General features: G+C 48.0%; 1 protein-coding gene across 3 annotated transcripts in view; it reads right to left on the bottom strand.

The window, feature by feature from the left end:
* The window catches only part of RBPMS (RNA binding protein, mRNA processing factor), a 195,855-nt gene that overhangs the window by 22,003 nt on the left and 156,725 nt on the right, over positions 1–17,127 (bottom strand). Inside the window, exons 6-7 of one of the 3 annotated variants that reach the window (XM_065947459.1) lie at positions 4,409–4,539; positions 1,530–1,776 (exon numbers count right to left, since the gene is read on the bottom strand). The exons of 1 other annotated variant lie outside the window; for it this stretch is intronic. In XM_065947459.1, the coding sequence (XP_065803531.1) occupies positions 1,645–1,776; positions 4,409–4,539 (263 nt within the window). In that variant the 3' untranslated portion in view covers positions 1,530–1,644. Of the gene's footprint in view, positions 1–1,529; positions 1,777–4,408; positions 4,540–17,127 lie in introns of those variants that run through there. One more of the 3 variants, XM_065947460.1, reaches the window with a different exon arrangement.

The following is a 17,127-nucleotide window of genomic DNA, read 5'->3' as shown; positions in this document are numbered from 1 at the left end:
AATAGGAGGGAGAAGCTCAAAGAACAGAGTCCCCCCCGTGCGAGTCCCCAGGAGCACCTGGGTAGGAAGCAAGCCCTGCTGACCTGCTGCCAGGCTGTGCGCTCACCTGAGTCCACAGTCACACCTGCCTCCCTCACCACGCCCCCTCCGACCAGCTATGTACCACACTTAAATCCAACTCACGCCAGACCATGCTGCTTCATCTCAGTATTCACTATGTGAATAGTGACAGAGGAGATGCTTAATGAAATCTGCTTTAAAAAAAAAAAAAAAGTTTACAAATGCAGTTCTAGAAACTGCACAGTGTCTGGGGCGAGGACCTGGTGGACAGGATACCCACACATCACCCTAGGCCATCTCGCCCCCATGCCTTCTCTTCCCTGTTCGCCTGTGTCTTTTTCCCATGGTCCATTCTGGCATTTATTTTAGGTCTAACCTTTAGAATTTTTCCAGTATGTCACAAGGAGACCTCCCCAGGGGCCCGTCTTGCCCCGGGAAGTCTGTGGTTTCATCTGAAGACCTTCTGTTCGCGGGCAGGTGATGCGCTCCGGTCACAAGCTGCAGGGCAGCCCCGGGAGAAGACGTGCAGAGACTCGGGGCAGACGGGGCCCGCGGAGGAGACACAGGCTGGTGGCCAGGACCTGCTTTTCCGGTCCCACTTACCTGCACGGGTTCCTGGCTCAATTCAGTGTGACTGGTCAAGGGTAAATGCTATTGCTTCTAGACTGTGGAGAGGACAGCGTGTTTTATTGGCTTCCTCTCAGCCCCATTAGCAAGCAGACCAAAAGCAAAAATGAACCCAGACTTTAAAAAAAGCTGAGGTGTGTGAATATGAGGTAAGAGGAGCTGTGTGGATTGTCTTCCACGTGCACCTTTCCTAAAAGTCGTGAATGAAACCTTCCTCCCTCGTCCACAGTGACTCACGTCATACACTCAATACATTTCAAATACTGACGATGGTGGAAAGCACGCAGGATGAGCATTTCTTAAAATGCAAATGATCTCCTCAGAAATCAGCTGCTCTCATATCTCTAAAAGTACAAAAGGCAGTACTGTGGCTTACAGTCCTCCTCCAAAAATTCTTTACAAGTGGGATGTGACGTCCAACACGCATCTTCGATGTACATGGCGGCACCATATAAGCCGGGCAGAAGTAGAGATACAAAGCATCAACTCCTTTTGCAGCGATAATTTCTGTCTCTCTTGGAACTTCCTTCTGGATCAGACAGACTGGAAAAGACATCCATCCTTGTTGAAGTGACAGCTCCCAGCAGGTGTGACCCATGGATGCTAGAATGAGCAACTTCTAATATGCAGCTCTGATGGCTCCGGAACCCAAGAGGATACAGGCAGCAGCAGCGAGGCCTCGGCCCTGGACCAAGTTTCCCTGGGATGCTGGCTCCTTCTCCCATATAATGTGTACTCAGCGTCCTGGGCCCAGCTCTCCCCAAATCTCCGTCAGAGAGAGCATCCTAGCTCCAAAGTCGCATCACCGTGAAAAACAAAACGCTGCAGTCTACTTGAGATCATTTTTGCTCTAATTAAAATTTTTATTGAAATCTCTCAAACGTTACCAAGAAATAGTTTTTGCAAAAGGGAGGGAAGGGAAAAAAAAAAACAAAACAAAACAGCTAACAAGCAAATTCAACATGGGAGCTCCCTCTGCTGGTCTGCAGTAGGTTGATATGTTACAAACACATTCCCAGAGACAAATCTAATTTGCTGGAGAAGTGGACAAAAGACAGGTGTGTTGGGCTTTGCCTCAGGAGAGAAACACTAGAAGAAAAAAAAAATCCATGTCTCAAAACAGAGCACAACATCACTCAAGAAAAGCAAAATCATCTCAAAGCTGATCTCCAAAGACATATAATAAGATTTCCAGAACAAAAACGGAATTAGCCACTAAGGGGATGCTCCCTTCTGGCCTTCCCCTCTGTTCTACCTCCAGTTAGTAAAAATTCTCTTAGGCCTTTTGGGTGAAGGTTAAGTTCTGAGACCCTCGTCTCTGCCTCCAAATCTCTTCTTACAGGCTTCTCATCTACTTAGAGAAGAAAAAGATCCAAGGAGTCATTGGAGCAAGGCCTCTCCACAATTCCATCAAAGAATTGTCTCTGGTGGGCCAGCTCTGAGGTATGGACAGGGCTGGGAATCGGGCGGCCTGACTTTGGCCACGGCAGAGCCACGTGCAGACTTTGGACAACTCTCTGCGTCTTCTCCGGTCTGTGTCCTCATTTGTAAAATGGGTCAGACCGGCTGATCTGTCAAGCCTCTCCCAGTTTATTCTACGATTCTCATATCGGACAAAGACACTTAAATAACCGTTATCTGTTCATCAGTCTTTGCGATACAGAACTCACGCTTGTACTGGGAATGACCTCCAACAAGAAGTGGGGTTGAGCACAATGATCTCACACTGGTATCAGATGAGAGTCCCACCAGCTCTAGGGCTGATGTAGCGATGCCAAGTGGATGCCCGGCTGGGAAAGCCTCAAGACCAAGGAAGAGCTCACGGGGACCATGCCACCTTGGGCGGTACATATCCCCGTAAGTCAGAACAGGCGCGTCCATTTATCTTGGCACGTCTCTCCTCATCCTTTCTCACAATGGCCTGGGCTTTCGCATTTCTCATTCCCGGTCCTGTTCGGCCAGTGTCAGTTCTTGCTTTTCCCGGGCAGTGGTCAAAAGGCTTTGTGGCTGATTAACCAAAGCCATGGGTACTTAGAAGACTATGCAAACTTGGCATCATTTCATGGTATTATTAACATGGCCTCGACAGTCAGTGGATCTGTATCTAGGCAGTCCAGGAAGAGGAAGAATGGGGATCACATACCCCAGATGGCGGGGGTGGGCCACCAACAGAGAGGATTTTTTGAGTTGCTCCACGGCCTCTATGAAATTATGCCTGAGGCCCCCAGGAACATTCTGATAACCCAGCAGAAGGCGTCTGCTGCTTCCCCTTCCCTTCTCCAGCTCTGGCTACCGGCCGTTGCAAGAGTGACCGAGCGCTGACGTGGACGAAGGTGAAAAGGGCAGCAAGGGAAGGAAAAGCGAACAGCACGGACAATCCAGAGATTGGGATCAGTCTTGGAATAACCCTGTAATTCTGTTTTCTGTGCCAAGAGCGGTCACCACCACCACCTACGTGTTTCTTCACTACTTGGACTCTTTCCACCCGCCTCTCCCCACTCTGGAGGTCGAGGCACCGCGGCCTTTTCTATGTAGGTTGCCTGCACGGGACCTGAGAGGCCGGGCTGTCCATGCACGATCAAAGCATTGACAACTGAGCCGGGAGAGAACGGGAGGATGTCCATCTAACAACACTCTGAGCCCATGGCCTCCCTGCGAGAACCCTCACTGGGGCGGCTGGTAGGTGTCGTGTACAACACAGTTAAGTTCTGTACCACGTCAAAGAGTGTTAAGTCAAAGGGTTTTCTGGCAAGCTGTTGATTTCACCCAGCCTGGTCAACAGCCAATAAGCAAAACAACCCCCCCCTCCCAAACCTGTTCAGGCTGATGATATTTTAAAAACAGGCTTTTCTGCTTTTAAAGGAGTTACACATGGAATAAGACAAATGACAGCTATATTTTTTCTCTCTTATTTGCTATTGATCATCACTCTGGATCCTAACACGGATTACTACTGCTTGCAAGAAAAGCAAAGCTAAGAGAAACAATTTTTTCCCCCAAGGGAAGAGAAAGGGTTGGTAAGTAGACAGACAGTAATCTTTGTGAAGAAACACTAGAGTTTGTTTATAAAACTCAGGCTATTCTTAACCGAGAAAGAAAGCCAGTCAGAAGACACACCTCGACCCTGTCTTATAATTACATTTAAGACACTATATCGTACCTCCTTTCCCATAGGGTCTCTAAAAAATAAATGGAAGTGTGAATCTGGTCTTTGACACATGTAGGATAGCCCACAGCCTTCCTCCTGGCAACTCCCGACATGCCCGCTCATCACTCGAGCTCCCAGAACACACGAGAAGAACTCTCCGTACAGAGGAACACACGCAGACACACGACTCGTGGCCCATGCGCACGCCTCCCTCCGCGGAAACCCCGCACAACAAGGCACGCACGTCTGGGCTCCGGGGGCGCCCTCGAGCTGGCTGGGGAGGTCTAACCCGGGCCCGTCTCCCGTGTGTGTGACATGAGGTGAGATCATTAAGGAAGAGAGTGGTGTCGTCCGGGGGTGGGGGGAACGTCAGGCAGTGGGTGATGTCACGGCTGTCAGACGGTCCTCAGAAGTCCCAGAGGGGTGGCGGCTGGATCGAGAGGGGGACATTAATCTCTCGGAGGTGGATCTGTTAGCCGGAGAGGTGTTAGTCGTACGGTGTGCTCTGGGGAACCAGGTTGGAAGGGACCGGTGCTGGGGTGAGTGGAGTCGTGGCCGATGGGCATCAATTACCTGGGCATGCAGTGAAGCGGGGTAGGTGAAAGCAGGAGGAGGCAGCGCAGGCGCTAAGTCCGCTGGGTACAGAGGGTACGGGGCCCACACTTCAGGGCTACTGGGGTAAAGTGCAGGCACTGTGAGCTCATCTGCAAGACAAGAAGAAGGGGACAGTTAGTGGTCACCCCGCCGCCGGCTCCGAGTCACAAACACACCCGCGCGCGCCCGAGCCCCCGTCCGTGGCACGGGTCGCATCGTTCTCAGCCGCTGGATCACCTGTTGCTGCTGGTCTCCTGAATGCCGACCACTGAACGGTACAGGCGGAATTGGAAAAAAAAAAAAAAAAAAAGCTTGAGGCCTGGGATGGACTGGGGGTGGTGGGAGGGAGGCTCAAGGCGGGGTGATTCATGTTGTTGGACGGCAGAAACCAACACTGTCAAGCCATTCTTCTCCAATTAAAAATAAATTTAAAATTCGTATGTAATTAATCCTATTTCATACTTATTTTAAAAGTATAAATTTATACCATATAATAAATTCATATATAATTATATAGTATTTATAAAAATCAGTAAGTAAAATAGAAGTTTTTAGAAAAGCAGTAAGCATCTGCTTCCTGCCTGGCCTGCTGAGATCTTAGGCTCCGCAGTGGACACGCTGACGTCTTTCCAACTGGAATATGGGGAACCCCCGAACAGTGGGGACTTCCTGAAGCAAACAGCAAACAGGGTCCTCCGAGGAAGAGAGAGATCCAGTAGCGATCTCCCGTGAAGACCCACGGCAGAGCCGTTGGGAGAATAGTGGCCACTCGGCAGGACCAGGAGGACCCCCGACAGGCCAGAAGGACTAGAGGACTCCTCTGTTCATAGGCACAATGATTACTAGCAAGTACCGTGACCATCCAGCGTTTTCTATTTAGAAGCACAAGGCCAGACACTGTGATCACAGGGCATTTAAGGTGTTCTAAGTTTGGAGGATGGAAACGCAAAGTCTGGGGTGTTCAGATTCAAGGGGCGCTGCACCAAGATCCAAATAAGGGCATTCACTACTGCTGTTGACACTGATTTCATTTTCCAGGGAAAACACGTGAGTTGTGATGCCGACCAGCTGGTCTCAATGTTCCTTGTTCGGCTCCAAGTCCACACGGGTCAGGCTGCAGTTTTGCCAGATTGAAGGGCAAGTGCCAGGGTCTCAGAATGCATCAGGAAGCGGCCTGCTGAAGCCACCACACACACACACGGGGGTGGGTGGGGTGGGATGGGGTGTGTCTCAAGGCAGAAATACCCACAGTCAACAGTTCCGCATCTGGAACCCGGGAAGCATCATCTCAGTACGTGCTTTTATCACCTGTCAAAATCTGATAGCATGTAGGCCAAGGATGCTCCCTGGGACTGCCAAGGGAGTCAGGAAAGGTGACCCCTAAAGCCATTAGTAACTGCCATTCAGGACTTTCCAGAGGTCGACGTGCACGTGACCCCAGGTCCAGAGTCACTTGCTTCCTTCTCGCCGTCTAAGCCGCCCCAAGTTTTCATTCCAGGTCTCCCCTATCTCCCCAAATTCTGACTCTGGGCAGGATTTGCAGTGTGGGGAGGCGGTTAGAAATAGAAGAGGGTCATGCTGAGTGTGAGACTGCCCTACAGAATGAGCAGAAGGCAGCCAAGCCCACAGGAGCGTCTCATCAGGCGACGGGTGTGTGCGGGGCTTCTGTCTCCAGCCAGCGTGGAAGAGCTTTTGTTTTTTCAAATCAACTCAGTTGTCATTGTGATAACCGTTTCTCTCTCTCTCTTTTTTAAAATTATTTTTGATGTGGACCACTTTTAAAGTCTTTATTGACTGTTACAATACTGCTCCTGGTCTATGTTTTGGTTTTCTGGCTGCGAGGCACATGGGAATCTTAGCTCCTGGACCAGGGATCGAACCTGCACCCTCTGCATCGGAAGGTGGAGTCTTTTAACCACTGGACCACCAGGGCAGTCCCAGGAAGAGCTTCTGAAAGGAAGAGGGGGAGTCAAGGGCTGCTGATGATGACACTTTAGGGGCCAGGCAGGGGATCCCGACAAGGTGGCCTGATGACTCTGGCCGCACGGGCACCCCATCTCCCTGTCAACAAGGCTGTCAAAGCGACCTCCTCATGGTGATGGGAACACAGTGCTGGTCTAGCTAGGCTGGGGAACCTAGGTCAAAAGAGGGGACGAACAGTTAATTATTTGGATGGGAAAATATTAACATCATAATCCTCTTTAAAGTGATCAGGTCTCCGCCACCTGCTTCCACAGTTCTAGGGTGTGGAGGTGTGTGTGTAGTTTCTGGAAGGAAATTCCTTACCGAGGGGTTAGCAGAGCCCCGTGATCCCTGTGGTGATGAGACCATATGATTTCCATTAGAGCAACAACTCTTGGGAGAGCCTGGGCTCGTGGAAACCAACCGCTGCCAGAACCAATGCCTCAGATTTTAAACAAACAACCATTCTCAGGAATGGCAGGCTGTGACTGTGGCTGCTGCTGTTATTTCAGCTACCAGGTTATTTTAAGACATTCTGAGTCTGTTTTTAAAAAAGTCAAGAGTCTCAAGACCCAGCACAGTCATCTTTCGGCCCATGCTCGTCCGGCCCCACGGTGACAGCAGAAGATGATAACCACCACGCAGGGTTTCTGCTCAGCCTGCTGCCTGATGGCTGAAGGTGAGGGAGCCTTGCACGGTGCTCTGGGGCTCCCTTCAGAGAGTTTCTAGAAAGTATGTCTTTTAAGGTATCTGATTCTAAAGACCTAGGGTCTGGGTTTCGATCTCAGCCTGATGGAATCTGTGATTTCCAGATCTGTCCACATCTTGTCCTAAAGCTTTACTTCACACTGGACCAGTCACTGATGGACATTTGCACAAAACCCAGCCCACGGATTCCCTGGTGGTTCAGTGGTAAAGAATCCGCCTGCCAACGCAGGAGAGATTGCAGAGACGATGCAGAGTTCGATCCCTGGTCCGGGAAGATCGAACATGGTGTTGAGAACTAAGTCCGTGCGCCACAACTACTGAGCCTGTTCTCTAGAGCCCGGGAGAAACTACAGAAGCCAGAACACCCTACAGCTCATGGTCTGCAACAAGAGTAACCCCTGCTTGCTGGAACTAAAGAAAGGCCCACAAAGCATGGAGGACCCAGTGCAACCAATAAATAAATACTAAAGCCTAGCCCAGCAGAATGGGGGGCTTGCTTCCAAGTCCTCTAAGCCAGAGGTCCCCAAATTCCAGGACCTAATGCAATAATAATAGAAAAGTACAAGATAATTTAATGTGCTTCAAACATCCCAAAACCACCCCTTCTACACCAGTCTGTGGGAAAATTATCTTCTATAAAATCAGTCCCTGGTACCAAAAACACTGGGGCCTGCTGTCCTAAATCCCAAATGCAGAGTAATACTATAGTCAGGTAGTGAAAAAGTCCAAGTATTAGTCTATCAGTTGTGTCCAACTCTTTTGTGACCCCATAGACTGTAGATCATCAGGCTCCTCTGTCCATGGGATTTCCCAGGCCAAGAATATTGCAGTAGGTAGCCATTCCCTTCTCCAGGGGAATCTTCCCAACCCAGGGATTGAACAGGGGGTCTCCAGCATTGCAGGCAGATTCTTTACCATCTGAGCCACTAGGGAAGCTCCAGTGAAGCAAAGCCTAAGATAAGAGATCAGGGGGGGCGTACACTGGGTAAATCCTTTGCTCCAGCTCATCAGCTCTCCCTTCTCCTTTTAGAATGGAATCCGGAGTTACGGTAAATGTTAAGAGGCACGTGGAAGGTTGGTCAGGAGGAGGATGAACTCAGGGTATCAGCGGAGATGCTCTGTGTGGTGAGTGCAGAGACAGGAGGGCAGCGAACGGGTGACTACCAACACGTATCCTCCAGGCAGGAGCCAGGTCTTACGCTGCACCCCCGGCCCGGCTCTGAGCCTGGCATTCAGCACGCAGTCATGCTTGCTGTACTGAACAGCACCAGACAGAAAATCCCCAAACTTCTTTATAGAGATGCCACCGTTTTCTTTGTTAAAGGAACTGAGGGAATAGCCAGATGAACTAGATCTACAATTTCTCAACCCCGGCACTGTCTGTCACATGCACCCAAAATATTGAGCCAAGGGAGGCTCAAATCAGAGCAAGTGTTTTGGAGCTGGAGTTTTCAAAGTTAAAAATAAAAGCAATGGAACCTTTTTTCAAACATGTTTCCCAGAAATTCTTTTTAAATAGAAGTCAAGCGGTCTGGGCTGACTCTCTGGTGGTCCTGGCTGGGGGAACTCCACTCCTGTGATCGTTTCCGGAGAACACCACGGTTCCGGAGGTAACTGTTTGAAAACCGCTCCTCCAGTGGTTCTCGTCCAGGGGCCAGTTTTTAAAGCAAGCTCCTCTTCCAAATCTCTGAAGTCTGAATTTACACCTACAGTTCCTGGAAACCCCTTGCGGAGAGGGCGAAAAGCGGGCCTCCCAGCCTGACTTCAGTGGCCAAGGTACCAGGGAGCTGAGGGAACTGAGGCCAAGGGGGGATCCCGAGTGAGGTTTAATGATCTCTCCAGTGGCTCAGATGGTCAAGAATCTGCCTCCAACATGGGAGACCCGGGTTCAACCTCTGGATTGAGAAGATTCCCCTGGAGAAGGAAATGGCAACCCACTTCCATGCCTAGAAAACCCCAGGGACAGAGGAGCCTGGCAGGCTACAGTCCATGAGCTTGCAAAGAGCTGGACACAACAGAGCAACTAACACTTAATGGTCTCATGAGTGAGGGGCTGAGAAATCTGACCCAAGCCATAGAGCAGGTAAAGTAACAGCAAGAAAGGTAAACAACCCAGGTAAGACTTATTCACGGCCTTCCCCGTGTTCTAAGGCGGAGCTGCCCATCGGCACTGCAGCCCCGCCACCCAGAGCGCTGTGTTGGGGCCAATGCTTCTCAAAAGGTGCTCCCCAGACCAGCAGCTAGCAGCACGGGAGAAAGGCAAGTTCTCCGCCCCACCCCAGACCCACTGAATTGGGAATGCTGCCCTCCAGGTGATCCTGGTACACACTTCACTCTGAGAACCGCTAACGTCAGTAGCTACCTGAGTAAAGTCTGGGGTATTTTGCTTTCAAAGTGCTGTGACATAGTACCTGTGGAATAAATGAATGAGACACTCCAGGAGAGAAGATGCAAATGAAAGTGATCATCCTGGACTTGCTCTGTGAAGAGAAACTGGAGAGTCAAAGTAGACCCAGCCTGGCATCCCTTGCTTGGCTCAGCTGTTGTTTAGTCGCTCAGTCGTGTCCATCTCTTTGTGACCCCATGGACTGATGGACTGTAGCCCTCTAGGCTCCTCTGTCCATGGGATTTCACAGGCAAGAAAACTGGAGTGGGTTATCATTTCCTCCTGCAGGGGATCTTCTTGACCCAGGGGTCAAACCCATGTCTCTTGAGTTTGCAGGCGGATTCTTTACTGCTGAGCCACTAGGCTCAGGGTCACCCATGGGTGACAGAGCCATAGAGGCACAGGGGAGGTGGCCGGCCTGGGGCAGGATCACACCTGGAAAGGAGGAGTCCACAAGAACACCGCCACTTCACTGAGAGGCTCAAACTCCCTAAAAACGCACATGCTCTCCTTTGATGCAAGGAGGTAATAAGCTGAACGAGCTTTTTTGCATCTGTATGCTTTTTTTGCTGTTGTTGCTGCTAACGTGGTTTGAAAAAATTGTAATAGGTAAAGAGCTGGGTTTTCCACAGAGCAAGCCCTTCACCTGACCACCCCTGGAAGGAGCAGAGCTCAGGCGGGCTTCACCTTCCTTAGTCTCGGCCCATCCTGTGCCACTTTAGTAGGAAAGCAAGGCTAAAACAAGAGAACCTCTGCTGGCCTGAGCCCGTGGGGATGACCTGGGAGTCAGTGAGGCTGAGTGAGCCAGGGCCCAGGGAGCAGAGAGAGATCAGGAGGCCAGGGCTTTTGTCTGGGCCTAAGTCGACCCTCCTGAAAGGCTGGCTCAACTCTTTCCCATTGCCCCAGATCTGGCCACATCCTTTCTCCTTCTGCACCACTGAGGACACATGCAGTTGTTGGATCTCCCTTTTCTTAGCATAGGAAGATGCAACCAGAACAGTTCAAACTGAATTCTAACAAACAAGGAACAGATTCCCCAATTTGATCCTCCAATCTCTTTGAAATGAAATAACTGCAAAGTCTCTGATGAAGGTTTAAACCCAAAGAGCTCCTGAAGATCATCCAGTCTGCCTTTTCTTCTGGATGAGGAAACAAGGAGGCAGACAGGGGAAGTTTCCAGTCTAAGATCACGCTGAAACTCAGGTGAAGATGAAGGACTCTTAGAAACAATGGAGATCAAGAGGAACAAGGAGAAGCTTTAAAGGACATAACCTTAGTACAGTTGAGAACACAAGGTCCAAGAACTTTAAGCCAGCATTTACTTTGTTTCTTGGATATTTCTATTTGGGAATATTCCACAGCAGTATCAAGCTCAATATTTACAAAAGGAAACATACTCCCTCCAAATGGCCTGTCTTCCTTGGTCCCAGATTTCAGTAAAAGATGCTGCTTAGATGTCCAAGCCAGGATGACTGGAAGTCATCCTACCCTCATCCAATCTTTCACCAAGGTCCTATTGAATCTATCTCATCACATCACTTTAATCCTAACTACCATCACTGGATTACTGAAAAGGATTCCTATACCCAAGAACTTTAAAATATATGATTCAGTACTGTCACTCTCCAGCTTAAAACCTTTGATTTCCCTTTGATGTCTGGATACTTTGTGAATCCCCTAGCCCCTCCAGCCCTTACCCTCACCTGGTTTCCCCTCCTGGTCTAGGATCAGTGAGTTATTCACCTGGCGTGACCACACATGGTTCCCTTCCCACTTCGAGGTCTAGTACATACACACCCCTTCTGTCAGGCGTGCACCGTTCATTCACCTGGTGTAACTCTTATTCATTCTTTAAAGGACTCCCCTTAGATGTCACTTCCTAGAGGGTAGAAGGGAGGTGACAACGACCATTTTGGGGCCATTAGAATCCTCTCTGTGTTCTTGTGGAGCGTCTTATTAGTTGCAGCATGCAGGAACTTTAGTTGAGCCATGTCAGATCTAGTTCATGACTGAGGAGCGAAGCTGGGTACCCTGCATTGGGAGCACAGAGTCTAGTCACTGGACCATCAGCAAAGTTCCTTCTCTCTGTGTTTTGCTACATTCTGCAACTCCCAGTGTCAGAGACACCCTCTGCTTACCCTGGTGCCTAGACCAGTACATCAGAAGGTATTAAGAAGTCAACTATTTGCTGTGTATTTGATAAAATGAATTGAGAAAAAAAAAAAGAGAGAAATTGCCCTTTAGGAGGAAATCATCACATTGTAGATTAATTCAACTCTGTGTGGGAGAGAAACAGGCAGGGACAGAGAGAGGATGAAGGTGAGAGCATGCAAATCCTGCTTTTTATTTTATTTTTTGGCTATACTGCACAGCTTGCGGGATCTTTCTTCCCCGACCAGGAATTGAACCCGTGTCCCCTGCAGTAGAAGCATAAAGTCTTAACCACTGGACTGCCAGGGAAGTCTCCAAATGCTACCTTTTAAGATTATACTTCAACCCTGTATTAGTAACACCTATTTTCATGCTTTTTATACACAGCTGAGAGACTGTATATATAATAGCTGCACATCATTATTCTGAATCCATATTAAAACCTCTCAAGACAGACTTCTTCAGAGAAGTGAAGAAGACTCTACTCCAGTGGCTTGAGACTCTGCTTCCAATGCAGGAGGCCTGGGTTCCATCCTTGGTCAGGGAACTTGATCCCACATGCCGCAACTATGACCTGGTACATTCAAATAAATATTAAAAAAAAAAAAATCTCTGGAGAAAGGGACAGGAATGGATGTCTTATTTTAATGATGGAAACAATTTCAGTGTCTGAACTGGGATTAGAACCAGGTCCCATGTCTTGGGCTTTCCTGGTGGCTCAGACAGTAAAGAATCTGCCTGCAACGTGGGAGACGCGGGTCCAATTCCTGGGTAGGGAAGATCCCCTGGAGAAGAGAATGGCTACCCAGTCCAGGTTTGTGGCCTGGAGAATTCCATGTACAGAGGAGCCTGGTGGGCTACAGTCTATGGGGTCACAAAGAGTCAGACATGACTGAGCGATTAACACTTTCACCTATTTTCACCCACGTCTCATGGTTCCGGCTCCCTGGAGCACAAGTGGTCTTCACCTCTAGCATTCAGCATACTCAATATAATAAAACAAACTTCACGAGAGCCTGCCTGATAGATGAAGAATTCAGCCAGAAAAAACAGCAGCCGTATCACAGAAGGCCCAAGTATGATGAAAAATTCCAAACAAGAAAAATAAATCCAGGACTCTGTTAAGCAAGCAACTCCTACTCACATACCTCCGCAAGCAGTTGATCCAAGTTTGTTAAGCAAACCCTTCAAAAACCAGCCTTACGAGGCCCACTCTTTTGAGGACTATCCCATTAGGACATGCTCTTCTGTTAGGGCTAAGAATACAGTCCACTCCCAGTTTCGGTGGCCGAGCACAGGGCACTCAGGCTCTAAAGGGTTGTAGAGTGTCCCCACTAAAATTCATGTCTGCTTGCAACCTCAGAATGTAACCTTTTGGAAAACAGGAATTTTGGAGATGTAATTATTTAAGGATCTCGAGATGAAATCATCCTAGATTTGGTGGTGGTGGTGGGCTTAAATCCAAAGACTGATGTCCTTATAAGAAGAGCAGAGGACATAGAGAAGCAGGTGATGTGAAGATGAGGACAGAGGTTGGAGCCACAAGCCTAGGAACCACCAGAAGCTATGAGATGCACGGGATGGTCTGAGTTTCCAGAAGCCGCCTACACTGTGAATGACTTGACTTCTGACTTCCCTCCTCCTAATCGGTGAGAATATATCTCAGTTGTTTTCAGCTACCCTTCTGGTGGGAATCTGTTGTCATGGCCCAACCATGGCCATGTTTTTTGGTTCCCACAAAAGGTCACATACTTCATCAGCTCACCAAGAAGGTAAGTGTAGGGGGACAAGCAAAAGATTCATCGAAAAGTTCAAAAGGATATGATACCAATCATGACTGTAGTTTGTGCGTTCTGCACAGGGAGCCGGCTGCGTTCAGTGCGGGAGACCCCAGGAAAAAAAATCAATCAGTGCTCAGCACCCCCTCTACCTGCTCTTTTTTTTGAAATTAGTATTTATTTTGCTGCACTGGGTCTCGGTTGTGGCACTCAGGCCGAGTTGCTCTGAGGCATGCAGGAGTCTAAGTTCCCAGGCCAGGGATCAAACCATATCCCCTGCACTGGAAAGCGGATTCTTAACCAAGGGCCCACCAGCGAAGCCCCTCTGCCTGCTCTTTAATCCAGTTCTTGGCCATTTCCTTTGCTTCAATTACTAATTCAATTTAGGATAATTCCTAAGTCTTCAGTGGAAAAAGTTACAAAAAGTAGAAAAAAAAGTGGAAGCAGTGATAGATTTTACTTTTTTAGGCTCTAAAATCACTGCAGAAGGTGACTGCAGCCATAAAATTAAAAAATATTTGCTCCTTGGAAGGGAAACTATGACAAACCTAAATAGTGTATTAAAAAGCAAAGACATTACTTTGCTGACAGAAGGTCTGTACAGTCAAAGCTATGGTTTTACCCAGTAGCTGTGTACAGATGTGAGAGTTGGACCATAAAGAAGGTGGACTGCTCAAGAATTGATACTTTCATGCTGTGGTGTTGGAGGAGACTCTTGAGAGTCCCTTGACTGCAAGATCAAACCAAGGAATCCTTAAAGAAATCAACCTGGAATGTTCATAGGAAGGACTGACGCTGAAGCATCAATACTTTAGCCATTTGATGTGAAGAGCCAACTCACTGGAAAAGACCCTGATGCTGCGAAAGACTGAGGGCAAAAGGAGAAGGGGCAAAAGAGGATGAGATGGTTAGATATCACCAATTCAATGGATGTGAATTTGAGCAAACTCCAAGAGACAGCAGAGGACAGAGGAGCCTGGCAGACTGCAGTCCATGGGGTCGCTAAGTTGGACACAACTCAGTGACTGAACAACAACATAAATCTACAGCTACGATTTCCTCTTCGGTGCAGACATCCTGAATATATTCAAGTCAACTCATCCAAAAATGCACTCATTATCGCTCATAAACCAATGCCTCTTTATAACTCCCCACACTCCATTATCCCATCCATTCAGGTACAAGCCTCTTTCATTTCTTATATCCAATGACTAGAGTTTTAACACACTAAAGATGATGACAGAGACGAACGATAATAAGAGTAGCAAGAAAGTAGCTAATGTTTATGGAGCATATATTACATAACACCCACCATGCTCATACCCCTGGTGGGAGGCAGAGGTACTCACGGGGTCCATTCCTCGTCCACTGGCTCACAGCAAGTGACAGAACCAGAGTGTGAATCAGTCATCTCCAGACCCTCCACTTCTCTCCCTATTCACATGGTGACATTTCCTCCATGCCTTTCTCATAACTATCTTTCCCTTTCCACCCTTATTTCTACCACTTGAATGAGGTTCCCAGCTGGACTCTTAACAGCCTCTTCTTGACTTTTAAACTGGTTTCCTAATGACTTCCACGGTCTTTCCACTCACATTCTTCTCTCCTAACACATATTCCTAGAGCAACCCTTTAAACCTGCAGGCTAACCCAGACCAAAAAAGGTATGCCAAGGAAATTCCAAAAGCAAGCTGGTCTTTATTCAACTAGGGCACCTCCCCTCCAGTTAGTGGTTTTTGGGCCGGGCCAAGAGCAGTCACTGCTCCCAGGGTCCCATTCGTTCCTTACTGGGCAGATGTTCCATGTCAAAATACCTTCCAGTCTAGGACAGAGGATGAGATGGTTGGATGGCATCACTGACTCAATGGACATGAGTTTGAGCAAGCTCTGGGAGTTGGTGATGGACAGGGAAGCCTGGCATGCTGCAGTCCATGGGGTGGCAAGGAGTCGGACACGGCTGAGCAACTGAACTAAACTGACCCTTGACCTGAGTGCGGAAGGAAACCCAGAGAACAAGCTGCAGGAAAGCTGTTTCTCTGGTGACTTGATTAAAGTCATCACTGTTACGGCCTCTTGCTCATCAGAATGGGACATTTTCATACTTCTTCCTTCCTGAGACCTGGAACTGCAGGGTGGACGATCACCCAGAACTTCCCAAGCAATTTCCCACTCAGACATCACAACTGAACTTTTAGGGTTTCTCTCTGAGAGCCAGTCAACAAGGAATTAACTGCCATCAAATCTAGATGTTTAACGGGAGCTCTATTTCCAGAAAGCACTGGTGGTTTTATGTTTGTTCGTTTTTTTGTTTTTGTTTTTTTTAATATATTTGGCTGCGCTGGGTCTTATTTGCAGCTTTCTGGAACTTAGTTGAAGCATGAGGTATCTTAGTTCCCTGGGATTGAACCTGGGCCCCTTGCATTGGGAGCATGGAATCAGCCATTGGACCACAAGGGAAATCCCAAGCATTGGTTTTCTATCATATAAACAACATAAAGGGCTTCCCTGGTGGCTCAGATGGTGCGGCAACTGCCTGCCAACGCAGAAGACCCAGATTCAATCACTGGGTCACGAAGATCCCCTGGAGGAGGAAATGGCAAGCCACTCCAGACTTCTTGCCTGGAGAATCCCAAGGACAGAGGAGCCTGGTGGGCTACAGCCCATGGGGTCGCAAAGAGTTGGACACGACTGAGCAACTAATAGACACACATACAACATAAAACCTCACCCAGCTCTCCTCTGCTAGAGACCCAGGTAAGCTTTATGAAGACAGAATACTCTCAAGAATTCACTACTAGATATTACCTACTAGCGATTATACTGTTAATAGCTGTATTTACTAACGTGCCATTTTCACAGTGTCTGGAGCAAAGTAGGAACCCGATAAATATTCCCTAAACGGATATACCCTTCCTTTTACACAGCATACCCCCTCCCTCCTCTACAGTCATCCAGAACTGTATTGTCAGGTAAAATGTTTCTTCTGTCTCTTTTGCTGCCTAAACAGACTTCTCCATCTGTGGTAGCTAATTTAATTATAAAGGGATTTCAGAACTGTCCAGGAAGAGTGGGTGTGTGGCTGTCCATGGGACCAGCCACATAGCAGATGGTCAGAATAAGGGTATTTATACAGTACTTACTTGGTGCAAAATATTTTCCAGACTTGAACCTATTTATTTGCCAAAACATCCTTATGAGGTACTGCGATTATTACTCCATGTCACAAAAGCAGGATCTAACTAAGAGTTTAGAGAGATGAAATGACAGGCACAGGGCCACGCAGCGGGGAGGAACGAGGCCATGGTCTGAATACACGCAGTAAGGCTACAGATCTCATGCTCTGACCCACTGTTAAAACGGAGGTTTTTTTTTTTTTTTTTCTCCTAGCCAAGCATCTTCCCCACAAGCCATAAAGTTTCACTTTGCAAGTTAGAAAAGACAGGTCACCACCTTCAAGAACAAAGCAGCAGCAAAACACCACTTTAGGGTGGCTGAATAAATGTCACAAGAGGTCATTCTGGCAACATGACAATTCTGGTCGGCGTCTCTGGGCACTGATGATGTGTAATGAACACTTAATTTTTAAAATTTCTAATAAAAAGAAAAGCATGGTCATAAGGTAAAATTAAAAAAAAAAATATTTCTTTGATGCGGACCAATTCTCAAGTGTTTACTGAACTTGTTACAATACTGCTTCTGTTCCGTGTCTTGGC

This window comes from Muntiacus reevesi, chromosome 10, assembly GCF_963930625.1.
Source record: "Muntiacus reevesi chromosome 10, mMunRee1.1, whole genome shotgun sequence".
Lineage (NCBI taxonomy): Eukaryota > Metazoa > Chordata > Mammalia > Artiodactyla > Cervidae > Muntiacus > Muntiacus reevesi.
The sequence above is the reverse complement of the archived record's forward strand: the minus strand, read 5'-3'. Positions and strand labels throughout refer to the sequence as shown.